The sequence below is a fragment of the Haliotis rubra genome, unplaced genomic scaffold, assembly GCF_003918875.1.
Source record: "Haliotis rubra isolate DU_JTF1 unplaced genomic scaffold, ASM391887v1 Scf1048, whole genome shotgun sequence".
NCBI lineage: Eukaryota > Metazoa > Mollusca > Gastropoda > Lepetellida > Haliotidae > Haliotis > Haliotis rubra.
Genome location: NW_025764946.1, coordinates 150,609 through 170,853, shown reverse-complemented (window position 1 = coordinate 170,853; position 20,245 = coordinate 150,609). Strand labels below are relative to the sequence as shown.

The 20,245-nt window shown below is 37.7% G+C and overlaps 1 protein-coding gene across 3 annotated transcripts; it reads right to left on the bottom strand.

The window, feature by feature from the left end:
• Positions 1-85: 85 nt before the first annotated feature.
• LOC124275444 (AP-1 complex subunit sigma-2) lies at positions 86-20,031 on the bottom strand. 3 transcript variants are annotated; one of them, XM_046711026.1, is made up of 6 exons: positions 19,918-20,031; positions 17,972-18,150; positions 16,325-16,433; positions 15,739-15,876; positions 14,021-14,077; positions 86-2,822 (listed from the first exon to the last, which is right to left on the bottom strand). In XM_046711026.1, the coding sequence occupies exons 1-5, from the start codon at positions 19,918-19,920 to the stop codon at positions 14,033-14,035; spliced, it is 474 nt and encodes a 157-aa protein (XP_046566982.1). In that variant the 5' UTR covers positions 19,921-20,031; the 3' UTR covers positions 86-2,822; positions 14,021-14,032. The 3 variants fall into 3 exon arrangements, with proteins under 3 accessions (XP_046566982.1, XP_046566968.1, XP_046566976.1); XM_046711012.1 differs by lacking the exon at positions 14,021-14,077; XM_046711020.1 differs by lacking the exons at positions 86-2,822; positions 14,021-14,077 and adding an exon at positions 6,828-7,739.
• Positions 20,032-20,245: the final 214 nt, after the last annotated feature.

Sequence of the window (20,245 nt, the reverse complement as noted above, 5' to 3'; positions counted from 1 at the left end):
ATCTTAGGGCCGGCATTGCTTTGTACATCCGCACTCCCGAGATGACGTGAACTGTTTCTTTGAACAGAAAACAACAGGTGTGTATGTGTAACTGTTTAATGGTACTCTCATGGAAATATACAACCAACAATTTAACACAAGAGACCCCATTCCACATCACAGTATGATTCTTGTAATATTCAACATCCAACATTAAAAATAGATCATAATGGTTTTCACAGAAGAATCTAAGCAAAATCCCATAGAAAACACTTGGATATTTGTTACATAATCAGACCATATACATTACATTTTAAGTCTTTCTAATTGTTAACCTTCTTTGTGAAGCAATAAATATATAATAGCTGTGTGATTTCTCACTTTGTGTGTGAAATATGCATACCTCTGTAAATTGTTACTTAAATGTACAAAAAATGTACCATAAAATACTATATATCATGATATAAAGTGCGACGCTCATACCCTGATTGTAAGCATGACAGTGAGCTCTGGTTTCTTGATAGGTACTTTGGTGTTGTAATGCATAGCTAATCTATATACTTCAAACTATCTAAGTATCAAAATAGATGAATCTTGTGATCATTATTCAACATGTGATTATAACGACATTTTGCAGAAATGAAGTTTTACATGAAGAGGGAAACATTTATTCTTCCATACATCATGGCTTTCTCATGGCAAGATTACAATGAAACTTCTCAAGAAATGTATCCGATCAAAAATATCCCTTTTTTCTGACACAAAAATAACTTGTTTGTAAGTTGTATTATATTGGACAGACTGGTGTTGAATTGTCTACAAACAGACCTAATGTTCGCGGCATGACGGAGGAGTATGATGCCCAACATGACCTTGATGAGACCAGCTGAATGCTAAGTGCACTTGTACTCGGACCCTCCCTGGGTATGATCACACACCTCACACAGCGAAGACAAACCCTCCCCCATCATCAGATAGCTGTATTTCCATTCTGTTATGATGATTGACCTGGTCCCACAACTTTGTTTGAAGTGTGGCACCTCATGTCTATCTCCTTCACTGACTATTTAAGAGCGAGTATTGTTTTACGCCGTTTTTAAGCATGATTGAAGCAATATCACAACAGCGGACTTCACACATTGTACCCATGTAGGGGATCTAACCCAGTTCTTCGGTGTGATAAGCGCGCTTGAACCACTCGGATTCCCCACCACCCTGTCACTAAAAATATCTCACTCATGACCTGGAAATGAACTAACTTCCACCTTGCTCTAGTTGACCATCTGTCACAAATTTTTATAAGTGTCCAGTATAAAACAAAACTTGCAATACAGTCCATACTTTCTTCTGGACATATTATGGGTTCATTTTCACAAAGTAGCAGTGACAAAGGTGTATATAAGTTACCAGTCAATTATCAAATAATGTTTTAGTTTCAGTGATGCTTGAACAGAGTTTATTTACTACTGCATGTGCCGTGACAAGATTTTAACAGGTGCCCTTTTTTGTCAATACATACTTAAAAGTCCTGGGCGTTGATTATTGCACCCTTCTGAATGAAAGTAGGCATAGATCTACCTCAAAACATTTCAGTCAACTTAAGTGAACTGGAACAGACATTAAGACAAATACAAGTATATCCTTGAATTATTGGGAGTGAGTTTTACGCTACTTTTAGCAATATTCCAGCAATATCACGGCATAGGACACCAGAAATGGGCTTCCCACATTGTTCCCATGTGGGGAATCGAATCTGGGTCTACTGGCGTGAAAGGAAGCGCGCTTTAACCACTATGCTACCCCACCACCCCTTGTACCTCAGGAAGATACAAGTTGTGATGGTAGATAACAGGTGAGGCGAGTACTGCTTCGTTAAATCCAATAACGCTCGGCAGTGTGATTGGACTTCATGCAGCAGCACCACCTCCTTCAAGCTGGATTTTAAAATCTGTGGTTGTGTTTGGGATCAACTGATCAAGCCAGAATGGAGATACTCTTGACAATGGGGGGATGGATGGCAAGAATCTGCCCAGCAGCAAACTACCCTATGTTTCATGAAATCATTACATCAAACAACATAGCAAATTACACGTCCAAATTTGGATGACACTGAATGAATAGCAATCACATATATATCCAAGAAATTTCACATTGGAATGAAAAGACAAATCTTTACCTCTTAATTAAAGCGTTGAAACAGGTTGGAATGTTTTTCCTTATGTTCTCCACATACAAGGATCATGAGAAGCTGAGATTACAGAAGGCAAAGATTACAATGACATTAACACCTTCTTTTCGAAGATCTTCAACTCTATAAATGCATAAGCACATGTATTAACAAAAAAACAACCAAATGTAACCATGGCAACATGGATGAAGAGAATTAGGATGACTTACTCATAAACTACGATCAAGTTACTAATCAACAGCTAATCACTCTTCACTTTCACCCTTAAAAAATTTCTTTCACCAACTACATTTTTATAATATGTCCGCATCGCTGAGACGATGTAAGAGCAATCATACCATCAAACTACTCAATGGTTCATTTGAAAAGAAAAAGACCCACTAATATGTCTATCTAATCATTTTGATTCTATTCTTGTAGCATTGTATCACTAAAATGATCACTTTATTTACACTGATTTGTTGATAAAAAGTGAAACTGACAATATTTTAACATGAAGCCTTGGAGATATCTCATGAAAGTAGGCACATTAGGCAGGTGTGATCACCGTCGCAACAAGGAGGTATCACCATGACGACAGCAATACAAAGGATGCACACTAACTTGGAACAGTAAATCCCATCTCCTCGAGAATACTCTTCGGTTCTTCTGTTTCCTGTCGGGAACGGAGAGACAGAAATGAGCAACAAAACACGCCAAATCAAAATAAAAGCACAAAGCACATGAAACTAGTTCCCTAGAAATGAGAAAGCATTAAGTCAAAGCAATGGATGATAGCATTTGAATTTCAACTTTGTCAAGTACTACTACTAGAACACTCATGCTGATGATTTCTGAAATACTAAAAAGTTAAGCCTTATGATAATATTTCAATAACTGAAAATTATATATATAAAGTATAGATTATAACAAAAATAAAACAGCTAAATCTAGCTGAACTGTTCAGTAAATTATTGTGTAGACACCATGATTTCTCACAGTCATGACAATTTGACGGACAGACATACATGCAGATTTCATGCACTCCAGCAGAAAGCACAACAGGGCTACAGACAGGGGCAAAGCATTGCTCATTTCAGGTCTCTCCATTCCTCAGACAGGGAAACATGATTGTAATGTGATCTATATATATGATATTGACATGCTCCGCCTACCAGGTTAGTTACCCATGCAGTTGTTAGTACACTGGAGTAACTGGCATGCTCCGGTGGTGAATGTGTGTGGTATGAACAATCTGGGGATATGGGGACGTTATAAGTCAGATATATCCTGCTTTCGGTCACATGTATTCCATTTGTATTCAATACATACATCACATGTGTCAACTGTTTTGTCATATATTCCAAGCCTTTTTGTCACATGTATCAAGCTTCGTGTCCCATGTGTCAGGATTTATGTCACGTGTGTCGAGCCTCATGTTACATGTGTCAAGCATGTCAAACATGCCCATGTGTCAAGCTTCAGGCCATATGTCAAGCCTCATGTCACATGTGTCAAGTTTCATGTCACATTGTCAAGTTCCATGTCACATTGCCAAGCCCTATGTCACATTGTCAAGCCTCATGTCATGTATCCATGTCACATGTCAAGCCTCATGTCACATTGTCAAGCTTTAAATCACATTGTCAAGCTTCATGTCACGTTGTCAAGCTCTATATCACAATGTCAAGCCTCATGTCATATTGTCAAGCTTCATGTCACACATCAAGCTTTATATCACAATGTCAAGCCTCATGTCATATTGTCAAGCCTCATGTCACATTGTCAAGCTTCATGTCACGTTGTCAAGCTTTATATCACAATGTCAAGCCTCATGTCATATTGTCAAGCCTCATGTCACACATCAAGTTTTATGTCACACATCAAGCTTCAAGTCACATGTCAAGCCTCACGTCACACGTTGAACCTCATATCTCATGTCAAGCTTCATGTCACATGTGTCTAGTGTCATGTCACATTGTCAAGCTTCATGTCACATGTCAAACTTCATGTCACATTGTCAAGCCTGATGCCACATCATCAAGCCTGTCACATCATCAAGCCCCACGTCACATCATCAAACCCCATGTCACCTTGTCAAACTTCATGTCACATTGTCAAGACTCATGTCACATTGTCAAGCCTAATGTCACATCATCAAGCCTCATGTGTCCAGCCGAATGTCACAGCAGCTGTATCTGTCACTAATGACCCAGCTGGCATACATGTGGAAGGTGGTCGACATCTGTGTACGAGGTTCGCAATGCATGGGAACAAAGGATAAAAACATATGCCCCACAGAAAACTGTTCCAGACTAACAGACAATATTTGGGGCTCCACAATGACTTAGGGACATAAACTTGCACACATCCAAACATAGGATTACCTAAACCTTTATTAAGTTGAGTCAATTCTGAAATGCAAACAACAGATTGACCAGACCTTGAAGATTATCTCCCTTCTGATATGCATGCTAAGAGTGACCTTCAACCTTCAAATATTCTTTTTCAGACATGACACGTCAACAGTCACTCAGCACATATCCATCAGCAAATACATGAATCATGCATTGATGGTTTTCTAATGTACAAACATAATTTTGAGAGCAATCAGCTGTCAGAAAGTAAAGACATCAGGCTCATTGGACTGTTTTTGCCAAACTTCAATCCTTGAAACTGTAGTTCCATGACTATCTCCCTTGTTCCCTTGGTAGCAAAAACCTTAAGCTTCAGCAGTCTACAGAATTACTGAAAAGCTTGTTAACGAAACCAGCTTCAGTACATCTTAAAACATCTAAGACAGTCTGGATTACCTGTAAAAGGCAAAATTGTGATAAATTTCATGGGAATGAATCATACAGAGTTTTGAAGGACGTGGTAGTGGTGCACATCAACTGTTGACAGCACTGTGTCATCATCTCCCACATCATCTGTTGTCAGGGGCAACGTGGCACTCAAGAAGGATCAGTGGCACATGGGTGTCCTCCATTCTTCTGATGCCGCAGCAATGTCCATCATCCTAACAATAGTCATTCAGAACCATCCTCAACTGTCCATGTTGTATCTCCAGACCCACCAAGCTACCTTAAAGGCACAATGTCACACCACATTTCTAAAAAAATACATAATGCATTTCTCTCAATAATACTAACTATCAGCCCTCAGGGAAGCTACCATATGATTTACTGTAAAAAAATTAATTATTTAGATTACAATATTAAATCAAAAAGTTCAAATGAATTAATGCAACGTTGCTTTAATCAACTCTTGTGCCCCCTACCTAACATTATTTCAAGGGAACCCCATAGAGTTATGCCCCTTGGAGCGCTCTTTACAAATATCCTATGCACAACTTATGATTGAAACCAGTTCGTCAAACACCAACAACACCGTGAGCAATAGTTTTCGATGTACAGAGCAATTGTTTACATGCCATGTACGGAAGTGTTCTCTGTTTGGAAGCTGTTCGCCTCGAAGTTTCAATTACCGATTTCAGGCAAGTCATAAGGGATAATAAGTCTTTTATTGCAGCAATAGGAAGCTTATGTGAGGGCATATGCCCCCAATATATAAAACATAGGCCAAAATATTGTTGAAAAAGTGTGACATTGTGCCTTTAACATATATCTAACTTCACTACTCATTATTTCAGTCGTGTTTTCTGCACATTTCAAATGACACAACAAAAAATATAGCTGTTCCTTGAAATTACATTTTGTACATCACTTCCAAAAGCTAGGGTGATAAATGTCTATTTTTCATAACAAAATGAAGACAGTATTCAATAAACAGTCGAGGTAGATCCAAAATGATTCTAGTCACTGAAGCCGTGGTCAGTTCATTTGATGCCAACATCTCAAAAACCAACATGTCAAGGTGAAATAATTTCTAACAATAAAAAATTACAATATCAGATTTACATTTGTTTCCGTGAGCTTACTGTTTTCCTTCTAACAGAGAAATATCTTCTGTCCCTTTTTTCCCCAGACTTCAAACATCATGCTTCTCCACCGACCAGATCTGACCAGCAAAGACTGGTTTCAGGCAGAGTCAAGTTGAGTCACTTCATGCCAAAGTTTGAATTTTGTCAGGACCAGTTTTGTTCACTTTCCCCATGGGTGGTCGGGTGTTTAAAGCGTTCGCTCATCATGCCAAAGACCCGGGTTCGATTCCCCATACAGGAACGTGTGAAGCCCATGTCTGCTCTCCTCTTGCCGTGAATATTGGTGGAATATTGGTAAACGTGGCGTAAAACATTACTCACTCACTATTTCATTATCTGAGGTCTTGACATCATATTTTAGTTCTCTGAGTGGCAGCTTGGATGTTGGGAAGTACAATACTGACAAATTTATGGATAACAACCTCTTATATTTTGTGAGTGTGACAAGAATCTGTACCAAAACGTCACACTCACAAAATATAAGAAGTTCTTCTCTATACATTTATCAGTATCATATGAGACCTGGTCACACCCAACTTTTGAATGAGACACACAGTAGCTTGTAAACCATCCTCACTTCCATCACTTACAACAGCGAAATAAAATAATAATTTTGAATGATTTCCCACAAAAACAAATGTAAATCTGACCCCACAAACATCATCCTACGTCCTTCTTGGAGACTATTCATCCTTGCCCGAGAGTCCTTATATTATAAAGAAACACATAACACTCTGATACACAGAGAACTTTATTATGCCAAATTGTCCATACAGATTTTACATGCAGTATTCACACAGACACCAAATTGTTACGCGAGAGGCAAACTGTTTATGCATTGACTTTGATCTTATCATTATTTACTTTTGGAAAAAATACAAGCCACCTGGCAAAATATATTTGAATCTTATGAACATAATCTGAAGAGGCTTTCTGGCACCTAAAGAAAGAAAATATACTGCTGAATGTTAATTTTAATATTTCCGTGAAACTCATACATTTCCCAATCTCTTTTATCAGCTATTTAAGCTAATGATATGACAGAAAAAGAACTAAATTTTTATAGAATTATTATTTTATACAAAACTTGCACAACCTAAATTGAGATCACAATAATATGTATACATGGGCAAACAAAGACAAACAAAGATACCGGGTTCTTAAGCTATTTTGGAAGCTTGCGATTTGAACCATCTGCTTATATCGTTACAACATTCTTCATAACAAGATATGTGATAAAATCTATTGCCATTGATGTGATCGCCACACCCCACTGTAAAGTGCAACACATCGAACAAAATCCAACAAAACATTTACCGGATTCACAACCTAAGCTTAGAAATGGATACTGTCAATACTCAAAAACAACAACTTGCCAACGTGCAAAAAAATGTCAATGTTTGTGTTAGAAATGAACATCATTTCGTCATGGTATTCAGTGCATCTGTTAAATAACAATATATCTGTTGAATACAAATCAGCCTTTAGACTGTAAACTGACGTCGATGGCGTCCAATACACAATATAGTGGTCATGAGTGTCATGTGATTGGGTCATGTGATCACATCTGATGGTCACATGACTAGGAAGCAATTCTGTGAGCAATCATCCTAATCCATGATCTTCGAAGAATCCTTGTGGGGTCTCCTCCTGGGAAAGGAGTTGGGAGTTGTTAGGTATTTATAGCAACAGAAATATCAATCTAACTAAACTTAGCCCTGTCTTGAGGAATGTGAGTGAAGATGACTTGCCTGCCATTGTTAGAAATTTATTGTCACTCCAACACCAGACAAAAAACTGATACGAAAGGTCAGCAAAAGAAATTATAATATCTGCAATTTTAGAAAAGTTTCATGGAGACCATTTTTCAAGAAGTTGTCATTATAGCTGCAGCCTGGGCTGTTATGATGGATATTTTCACGATATATTACAGAATTAGAAAGTATGCTCACAATCCAAGATGCAATACATGAAACATCACCCCTCATCATTTTCAAAAGCTGTAAACAATCATATCATGGTAAGACCAAACCATTGGATTCCATGTTTACATGTCGCCACATATCTTGGATTGATGGAGAACCTCACGCTATACCATGCTTGTATCACAAAGTCAACTTCTAGAATCATCCTAGCCCCAACTGCAGGAAGGTCAAGGCCTCACTGATTGTTATTTTCTTATTGTTTTTTCATCTCCACCTCTTGGAGGACATTTTGAAAGTTCTAACAATGACAGATAGGACCTGAAACAAAACCAGGTGGCGCTGCTCTAACCAGCCTACTTGGGGTCACCATCACCATGACTACCAGAGGACAAGGTCAAAGAGCATTGACCATACACACAACACAGAGAGTAAACAGTCAGACTAATTGGTTAACCCCGCAGTACATCACAACATACGATCCTATGATCAGCTCTGATGGAACTGACACAATGGTGGCAAACCTTTATGTCTTTCACGCATATACGTTCAACAATATTGCCTAGTTGGCCTTTAGGTAGATGCAACGTATGCTACATTTGGGATTACACTTTCTCAGTAAAGTACAGACTCTAGTACTTTTGGTTTTGCGTCCCATCTGGGATTTGAACCCATACTCTCATAAGAAGGCACTTAATCACCAGCACCCAAAGTCAGCCACTGTGGCTTCAAGAAAAATGGAAGACTGACAACTGGTAGTCTAGATCACAAACTTTGTACCCATCTGACAAGTGAGTATCCCTCTTACATAGATGGTACAAGATTTACGGAGGTGTACAAATGTTAAGTAAGTGTACACGGTCGTTATTAGCAGGCTTGTCATACAAGAAGACTAGTCCTACGCTGATTTAGTTTTTTGTTCTTGCATTGTTACTTGTTACTTGTCTTTGTTACCATAGCTACGTCAATAAAACAATCTGCAAAGTTCATATTCCACAACAAACATCTTACAAATAAAACAATTTCTTAATTTAGAAAATACCACTTCTTCTGCCATATGTAAATTTAATTCAAATTTTGAAAAGAGTGGCAGTGGTTATTTAATTGAGTGATTGTCAGAGAAGGGACTGCAGAACCCCTTGTGTAATGATATGCTGGATATTACAATTAATGTGTACTTCAGATGTTGATATGATATCAGGTACATTAATTCTACATATTAGGTCTGGTGATGGGCTGATTGATATAATTCATCTCTGTTAGGTTTATTACTGTGTATATATATCAGTTAGTTTATATCACTTTTATATCATGTCATAAATATGGTTATGCATATTAGTTCTTACGGTACATAGCAAACCATGGAATAAAAACAAAATGACAGCTTAATTGTTTATATCCTTTCTACTTTCTTCTGCAATTTTAGATTTCTTGCATCACAGATTGCCTTACCTCTTAGCCAGTTTTACAAACTACAGATCTCATAGGATTAAGCACCCTGCTCTTATAAGCATTCCCAGATCAACTCTTAGACCAAGAAATAAGTATCTCTTCATAAGTGTCCCACGACCAACTTATGGACCAGTCTAAAGCATTCTATTAACCAACTTCTTTATCAATCTGAGAGTAATCTCTTCATAAATCACCTAAATTTTCAGACTAAACTGTACATCATCTCTTCCCAATTACCCAAAGACCAGCTCCAACACCAATCTGTAGAAATCTCTTCCTAATCGTATCTGAAGAACTCTTAGACCAATCTGTAAGTAATCTCTTCAGAACTGCAACCCATCAACTCCCAGATCTATCTGTCTGTAATCTCTTCAAATTTGCCCCTTAACAACATTCTACACCTATTATTATACAATCATAGTTGGCCCACAAACAATTTCTAAACCAATAAGTAAGTAATTTATTCAAAACCACCCCACACCCATCTTCTAGACCAATCTGAACATGCTGTTAGTATCTCATAATTGCTGCCATCCATCGTCCAGATCAACTAAGACCAGAATTTACTTGATGGTCCACAGATTCTTTTTAAAGTAAACAGAAGTGGAGCACAAAAGTTTCAGTTCCATCATGCTTAAACCATTTGTACACTACCGCTCAATCTCCATTAAATCATTTGTACACTACTTCTCAATCTCCATTAAACCATTTGTACACTACTGCTCAATCTCCATTAAACCATTTGTACACTACTGCTCAATCTCCATTAAACCATTTGTACACTACTGCTCAATCTCCATTAAACCATTTGTACACTACTGCTCAATCTCCATTAAACCATTTGTACACTACTCCACGATCTCCATTAAACCATTGGTACACTACTCTCAATCTCCATTAAACCATTTGTACACTACCGCTCGAAATCTCCATTAAACCATTAAACCATTGGTACACTACCATTCAATCTCCATTAAACCATTTGTACACTACTCCTCAATCTCCATTAAACCATTTGTACACTACTGCTCAATCTCCATTAAACCATTTGTACACTACTCTCAATCTCCATTAAACCATTTGTACACTACTGCTCAATCTCCATTAAACCATTTGTACACTACTCCTCGATCTCCATTAAACCATTGGTACACTACCGCTCAATCTCCATTAAACCATTTGTACACAACCGCTCAATCTCCATTAAACCATTTATACACTACCGCTCAATCTCCATTAAGCCATTTGTACACTACTGCTCAATCTCCATTAAACCATTGGTACACTACCGCTCAATCTCCATTAAACCATTTGTACACTACTCAATCTCCATTAAACCATTTGTACACTACTCAATCTCCATTAAACCATTTGTACACTACTGCTCAATCTCCATTAAACCATTTGTACACTACTCAATCTCCATTAAACCATTTGTACACTACTCAATCTCCATTAAACCATTTGTACACTACTGCTCAATCTCCATTAAACCATTTGTACACTACTCGCTCAATCTCCATTAAACCATTTGTACACTACTGCTCAATCTCCATTAAACCATTTGTACACTACTCAATCTCCATTAAACCATTTGTACACTGCTCAATCTCCATTAACCATTTATACACTACTGCTCAATCTCCATTAAACCATTTGTACACTACTGCTCAATCTCCATTAAACCATTTGTACACTACTCAATCTCCATTAAACCATTTGTACACTACTGCTCAATCTTCATTAAACCATTTGTACACTACCGCTCAATCTCAATTTAACCATTTGTGTACACTACTGCTCAATCTCCATTAAACCATTTGTACACTACTTCTCAATCTCCACTAAACCATTTGTACACTACTTCTCAATCTCCACTAAACCATTTGTACACTACTTCTCAATCTCCACTAAACCAGTTGTACACTTCTGCTCAATCTCCACTAAACCATTTCTACACTACCACTCAATCTCCATTAAACCATTTCTCTTTTGCTCAATCTCTTTAACCCATTTTACACGATTATGGTTTTAATGACAGCTCCACTTTGTCAATTTTCTGAGTGTCCTATGTTCCTACCAGTCATAGCTCTATAGTTTATCATAGGCTTATGAATGTTGTTCGATTGGTACCCTTGTATTACGGATATTCAGTACATGAGTCTATCAAGACATTCAGGAGAAAGTTGACAAGAATTACAATGAACTGAACGAAAACCTGTTACTAGTGTTAGTGACTTGGTACAGCTTACTGCAACTTTCAAAGTATTTTAGTACATCACACCATGCAAGCTACTATGGGGTGAAAGACCAAACAGACCTGGGGGCACAGGTGTGGTCTTGCATGACCAAGATGTATAACTGGACGATTATTTATTCAAACCCAAAAATATTGGAATACAGCACTAGCAGCAGACAGTGGATGCTATCATGGTAAATCTACCAAGTGAAATAGGGTGCATAAAATAAAAAGTAAGAAGGCAAATTATGCTGTGAAATAATTAAGGATGCGAGTTTGAAAAGACCTGTGCATCGTGATAAATAATGTCAGCCTATGAACAAAAAGATGGCTTAAAGAAAAAACCGCACAGTTTAACTTTCTAATTTGAAATTCTTCTTTTCACAGATAAAGATGTTTCTGCACTACCCCATACGAATCATTACCTAACCTTACTTCTGGAACAAAAGTATTTTTCAAATTTATATTTTCAGAAAGTTTAAAGTAAAATTGAAAATCTGATCTAAAATTTTGATCATAATATACCACCTGTATAAAACTAATGTGGCTAGAATGAAGTGAAAAATTTCTTTAACTGACACGATCTAACTAATCCATGTGAATTTCATCCCCTCTCCTCCCCCACTAGCCATATTTAGACAGGAGCAGGTGCTTGAGTTTATGTTTGAATTTATGTAGCCATGATAGACAATGAGAGACAGCATTCACATGAGAAGATGCACGACTGATATGGAAATCTGTGACAAACACAACATAACACTTCCAAACACATCCACACAGACCGCAAACTGATGGCCCAGTCGGTGACTGAGGGATAGTATGCACTAGACTGGCTAATAACGTAGAAGTAGTCGTCATTCCAACATTCTCAAAGCAAGAGATCACACATCGGTCAACAACTGTTGTCCTTCATGGCAAGCTGTTCATTTCACTCGTCAATGTCACAAACATTACAGTTTCATGTATGGGATTCAGGAATTATTTAATAGCTGCGGCAAGATGACCATGAATCATCCTCGACCAAATTTGGATTGAAAAATTTATCTCATTTACCAGGAATTTTCTCAATATGTAAAGTACACATGAAATGATAACAGTTCCATGTATAGTAGGTGATTAATTGGGTAGTGGTTTAGTATCTGTGGCAAGATGGCCAGGAAACATTATGGACTAAATTGGGAATTTATAGACTTTCTTCAATTGCCATGAATTGTCTTAACAGGTAAAGGTATGATAAAAAGGTTGAGGAGCTACACACAAGTCTCATTATGAGTGAAGCATATACTTATCTACATTCATCGATTACAAGGACTTACTCCAGGACATGCTGGGAAACTGCAATTTTTTTAAGTCTACAAGAATTTCACATCGTTTGAAATGACATCATACACACGAGTCTGTCCGGGTCATTGACAATAAGCTGTGATGAATATTCTTATTTACAAGGTCTGAAATGATATAATTCAGTCAGGCCTAAAAAAACAAATGCTGTGGTTCCGATTACCCGACCGAACCTTGAATTCTGGTGCGGACCCTAATGTTTTTTAAGCGGTTTAAATGAAATAAGCATTCAGATACCATTGTTTTTTCCTGGCACCGAAGGACATCAGACATTCTGATAGAGAAAGTCAACATGATGGCCGAAACCTTGATTGAATATACAATTATACATTGATAAATGTGTTATTAGTTTGTACTAGAACCACAACAATTTTTTTATCTGGCCTCACCAGAATTGGTAATTCTTGCTGATTCTTTAAACATTTCATTATTGTTTTATGACCCACTCTGTGATGCTAAGGTGACAAATTTGAAAATTGCAGATGTCAAACAAATGATTTAATATAAAATGATGGTCAAATTTTTCCAGTGTATCTACCTCTCCCATCAATTTTGTTTCGTTGACCTTCAAACATTCTAAGAATTTGTCAAGTTTACATTACAAGTGTAACCATGGTAACACATGGTAGCAAATACTGATTTGGTTGTTTTTTTCTGTCATAACTTACAAAACATCATACCTGAACATGAAAACTTAATAATAATATTAAAAGATATCACTTACCATACCTTTACACAGCAATAATGGATGAGTCAAACAATTTAATACACAAGCTACTTCACAAACAGGGTAATTCAAGAAGCGTCAGCTCTTTTTGAAGAGCCCTCTGCTAATGGCTGTAGGTCTATCCTCACTACTGTCAGTTAGTGACATTGACATGTGAAATCAGAGCCTGCCACGACAAGGGAGACAACTACGACATGAATCTCCAAAGCCTCTCAACTGAGCAGCGCTGCGATGAGTATTAAGGGCTAACCTGTCAAGTGGATTATGTTAATCCATATTCTTTAAGCGCAGTTTCTATCGCTTCATCCTTCAAATCAAAACAACCATTAACATTCAATGGATAAATACGTGAGCAGGGATAGACATTTAGGAAAAGAGTAAATAATCCTCATTGGTAGCACTAAGGTGCCCCGATACTGTAAAACAAGTAGAACACAGGAACCAAAACTTACAGGATTATAGACCAAGACTTACAGGGTTATAGATTGTCCAAATCCTTACAAAACAAATGTTCTTCTATGAAAAGACATTAACAGATATTTCATGCATCGAACATTTAATCGGAAGGCCACATATCTGTAGCTGCATATCTATGACCAAAGAATGCATGAAAAATATAAAATCAAAGTTAGTTTATCTGTTATCACACTTGTGGCATGCTACGAAAAGAACCAAAAGTGCACGATTAATTCAATCAAGTTCATAATATAGACACTGATATCAAATCCAGTGATTCTGAACTATAAACTGATACTACTCTGAACACTTAACCCACTTAACCATGGTAACTGGTCTGCATTGTCTATCAACCACGATTTACTACATTTATTGTTAACTCTTTACATTTGTAAAGTAACTATTCCTCAAGAGATGAAACTGTGCAAATTACATTTATCTTAGGCAAATGTGATGAAGAAGAGAAAAGAAGTCAGTTATCAGAATAATCAAAGCAGGGAAGAAATAGGATGAAATGGACGCCATCTTGGTTCAGGATAACTCCAATCTGAAAAGCTGAAACTGCTGTCAACATGCCAAACGTGCTTGAACATACACTCCTTAGATAATCCCAGCATGCTCTGGGTCCTGGATGCATGTTGGTGAAACTAACAGCTTGTATTTCTTACGTAACTATGGCAACAAACCTACCAGTGCATTGTGGGTACTCTATTTATAGCTGTGCCATGATGCGGCTTGGAACTTTTTGGAAAGACAGTTCAGAAACAGGAAATACATGCAGCTGGAATGTGTTGGTTAGTAATCATCAAAATTCAGTTAGCAGACACGACGCGTCATTACCGAGGTTAATAACAATGAACCCTTGCCACGCTACCAAACATATGCTGCATCTTGCTTTCATTCACACAAAAGTTCTGGCCAATGAGAATCATAGTTTTGTTTCAACATAATGATTTTCTTCATTATCTTCACAGGAAGAAATACGATCAAAAAGATTCTAATCATTCAGCCTATTTTGTTTCACAGCATTTCAATATTTATTTCATGTTTTTCGATTTTTATTATGAGAAAAAACTGTTCAATCAGAAATGAGAAAAGGTGAATAGAGTCTTGAATCGTGGACATGCGTTAATGCACCGAGATAAAGCAAGAACGAGCATGTTTTAGTGTTAACATACAACACACCAATGTCTACAAGAGGCAGGAAACTAACTATCAGCACTGACACGGACGCTAGATACAATCTTCATAACCATCATTTTTTTGTGTCCAGGTAAAAAATGTCAGTTGAATCCCAAGAACAACTGAACCATGGTACAATAAACGACTTGCATTTTCTTTTCCTCAAACACTTTAAAAAAGTTCTTAAAGCCCTTTGTTATTATATGAGAGTTCTCAAAGAACATATCAGCTATCCCCCTTGACTCATAAATAGCTTCAACAGTGTCTCCGTCCTCGTACAGACAATGGTACTCTATGACTGGAAACGTGTAACCTCGAAGATAGTCTTACCTCTTGTAATAGATCTTGTGCAGCTATAGCCTTTAGCACATTCTTCTTGCTCGTTTCTTGTACTTCCCCGCCCAGTAGGAACTCGTCCAACATAAAGTAAGCCTTCTCGAAGTTGAAGATTATGTCTAGCTCGCACACCTGAAAAGCAATCATGGGCATTATATACTGATCCACTTTAGACAAGACTATTGTTTTCTTTTCATGACATAAAAAGATGAAGAGAGAGAGAGAGAGAGAGAGAGAGAGAGAGAGAGAGAGAGAGGAGAGGGGAAGAGAGGAGAAGGGGGATGATGATGATTTTAAGGGGCACCCATTTTGTTCTGGTGAGGTAGGGGGTCATCAATTTTGTACACTTGTACTGTGGGTGTCATCAATTTTGTACACAACATTATTAAAAATTATGCTTAAAATATATGGGAAGGGGATGGGGGGGGGATTGATTTTGTACATGACATGCAGGGGGGTCACTTACTTTGTACATAAATTTTAGGGGGTGGCACTCACATTAAAACAATAAAACAATAAGTTTTTCTAGCTATTATAGAGCTTAAAAATTAGCATAAAAAGACTTCAGGGAAAAACTTACACTTCCGAAGTATTTATCCAGTAGTTCGACATATCTGTGGATGATTTCCAATGTAAGCAGCTCATTGTCTTCAGGTTCTATAGCGCAGCAGAAGTACAAACTGGCATATCTGCAGACGAGATAATATAAATAACATAAGTATTTATAAGTACATGTCAAGCTGATTTACCTGATATATGGTGTACATTTACACTTCCATGATCTGACATTTTGTCTCATCAGAATCACATCATTAATCAGGTCAATGGCCATGGTGGTATCATAAATCATTTGGCAATATTTTAAGACTGACTGACTGAGTTTGGTTTTACGCAGCTTTTAGCAATATTCCAGCAACATCACGGCGGGGACACCAGAAATGGGCTTCACACATTGTACCCATGTGGGGATTCGAACCCGGGTCTTCAGCGTGACGAGCCAACGCTTTAACCACTAGGCTACCCCACCGCCCTCAATATTTTAAGAGATGAAAACTGCATGCAGTAAGCACAGTCAGAATATCTTGACAACTGACATTTATTATGTTAGGGTAGTGTTCAAAATCTGACATGACCATTAGTGAAAAGGGTTCATGTTTATATTCTAATGTATTAGGCTAGAGAGTTAACAGGTCCCTAGATAGAGTTAATGTTGCAGCAAAATCAAGAAATTCACGAGGACCACTAAACCACCCTCTTCACTTTGAACACTGAGAGTGAGCGAGTGAGTATGGTTTTATGTGCAATATTCCAGCAATATCACATCAGGGGACACCAGGAAGGGGCTTCATACATTGTACCCATGTGGGGAATTGAACCCAGGTCTTCAGCATGACGAGTGAACACTTTAACCTTCGCCACGGTCCCTATCACTGTCAGGTTAATCAAATAAGGAACCTGTGTTAGTGGGGACCTGTGTTGTGTTTGATAAATACAATGAAACCTGTCTAAAACGGCACCCAACGGGAACGAAATAAAATGCCGGTTTAGACAGGGTAGCGGATTAGACAGTGACGATCATTTTCCAACATGGCTGCCATTTACGCTCAAAGTGACTGACGAGTCAATAAAACCAATATCTATTTATTTACTCTCTCACACACCACTCACTTGAAAATAGTTAATACAATCCCCCAGTGTTTATAAAGCAAAACCGTGGTAATCCTACGAACATTTGATTCACCACGCAATTAGTACTTCCTGAGACGAGTGTATTGGATTAAGGGACCTTGATTGGACTGCTCATACCCATGCCATCTTAGAGCGTTTGATTCACCGTGCAATCACTACTTCCTAATAGTCTAGCGTGCCAAGAGGATTAATTAGTGTATTGGATTATGGGTCCTTGATTGGACTGCTTATACCCATGCTGGTTTAGACAGTGTAAATTATAGTTAAAATTGCTTGTTGGGACCGGAAAGTCATGCCAGAATACGGAATAGACAGGTGAAGGAATAGGCAATGTTTTAATGACCATAATATCGTTGCAAAATGGCAGGGGCAAAATTTAGGCCGGTTTTGACAGTGTGCTGGAATAGACAGGTGCTGGTGTTGGCAGGTTTCACTGTATGTAGACATGATAGAATACAGGCACAAACATGAGAGGGACAATGTGTATCCTTTTTGTCAAGTTATAAATAGATGAGATCAATAGAAAATAAGGCTTCACCTTTTATAAACAATTTTAAGATCTTTCCATTCAAGAAAGCTGCACATCTTTGGTTTCCTGGCTAAGACCATCGTGACTAGTTCTCGTGTGATCTTCTTCTTGGTCTTGTCTGTGTTGGCAACATACCACTTCTGTAGCCGAAGTTTGCCTTGTCGGCTGAACAGAAGCATAAACTGCATCTGAAATTAAATATAACACAATGTAGATGAACATTATAGTGTTTGTAAGTTGAATGATGAAGTACTGCTCATAATTGCATTTACTAATTGCTGCATAGGCATCTCTTTTAAGCTGACTGATGACCAAGTAAACACAACATATCACTCTTAACATGCTTATGGACAACAACCCGTGCTTGTATTGTATTTATAGATATATAACTTCCAAAGAGAGATAAAATGGACAAATAGCTCACATGGTGAAGATAAAACATCAAAACTGCTATACCATAACTATGTTGACGAATTCATAGAGACTGGAAGACCTATTATTTCCAGGTTTGGTTACTGAAGGTTCATTCTAACCCAGACCTTCACGGGTAACGACAAGCATGGGTTACTGAAGGTTCATTCTAACCCGGACCTTCACGGGTAACGACAAGCAGGGGTTACTGAAGGTTCATTCTAACCCGGACCTTCACGGGTAACGACAAGCATGGGTTACTGAAGGTTCATTCTAACCCGGACCTTCACGGGTTCTACTAAGAGAATAATCCATCGACAGCTGTAAGGTGGTCTTGTACATTTACTGTCCCCAAAATACAACCAGAAGTGGCATACTGTGCCACTTCACACTGCACACAGCAACTAAGTTCATAGCACGTTTTCAGGCTAAAAATTACTTTGCTATATTATTGTAACTTTGTATCCAAATTAATAGAACATCCAAACCTTTTGTTCTGTATCTCTATCTGTATCTGCATGGTTTCCCAGTATGACACCATTCTGAGTACTATGCTGGGGGTTGAGTGGTGTGCATGTGCTGCTTAATCTCTGATACGTGTTGTGACTAAGTTCAAACAATACTTACCTTACTGATCTTAATTAAATTCCTAAATATTTTTATATATTTATAACTATTAAGATTCGTTACTTGTGGTAAGTAAAAGGTAAGTAAATGTTGGACAGTGTTACATGCTTGTAAGGTGTGCCATAGTCTAAAAATAGCAATACCACAATCATAGAGAGTCACCTCAATGCATTTAGGGTCACAAGGGCAACACAGGGTTTCCATGTTTGTATTGAACAATTTTAAGGGTTTCCATGATTGTATTGAACAATTTTAAGGGTTTCCATGCTTGTATTGAACAATTTTAACTATATGCCTCGTTTCTTACGACAAAAGAATAAATGTTTAACATCAGTCAACTGAAATATGTGTGTGATGCCCAATGTCAGTTGGCATTCATAATCCTAACGACCATAACATTAACCACCTCGATAATTGATGGTTCCATGATACTAGGATTTGGTTTATTGCATGACTGACTGACTGAGTTTGGTTTTACGCCGCTTTTAGCAATATTCCTGCAACATCACGGCGGGGGACACCAGAAATGGGCTTCACACATTGTACCCATGTGGGGATTCGAACCCGGGTCTTTGGCGTGACGAGCCAACGCTTTAACCACTAGGCTACCCAACTGCCCCGGATTATTGCATGAACACCATTATCATGTTTCATGAAACTGTAAAACAGGGGCATTCGAACTTACAACTGATCAACGTATGTGCAATGTAGACTTTACACAAAACCTCAGCGGAAATTCCTTTAACTTTAACTGTAATTACTGGTACATGGGCGTGGCAATATGTAGATTAATATGCTTAGGCTTGAACATGAACTAGCAACACAAGTTAGAACATGATTAATTTAACTTATTATTTGTCCTAAATTAGCTAAATATTAGATGATACGGGTATCTAACTATTGATCAAACTACTTACCATTTTCAAGACTATGTTCTGGGCTAAAATACGTGGTAAAATACAAAGACAAATATCACATTTTGTACAGCTTCCAGCTCATTATACGGGATGTGCTGTACGTCATCATTTGTGTGAAAATTGAAAATACGAAACGAACAAAATGAGATATATAATTAGAACCTGTCACTTATTCCTTTTTGTCTGTTATTGTGAACGGAAAATCATGCCTGCTAAGACATCTAGTCAGTCTGTTGTTGGTAATCAATAAGAACTTTCCAAAGTAATGCTTTGCTATTCGCGATTCGCATGATAAGGTGCTTCTGATTTTGTATAAAACCAAGCACTG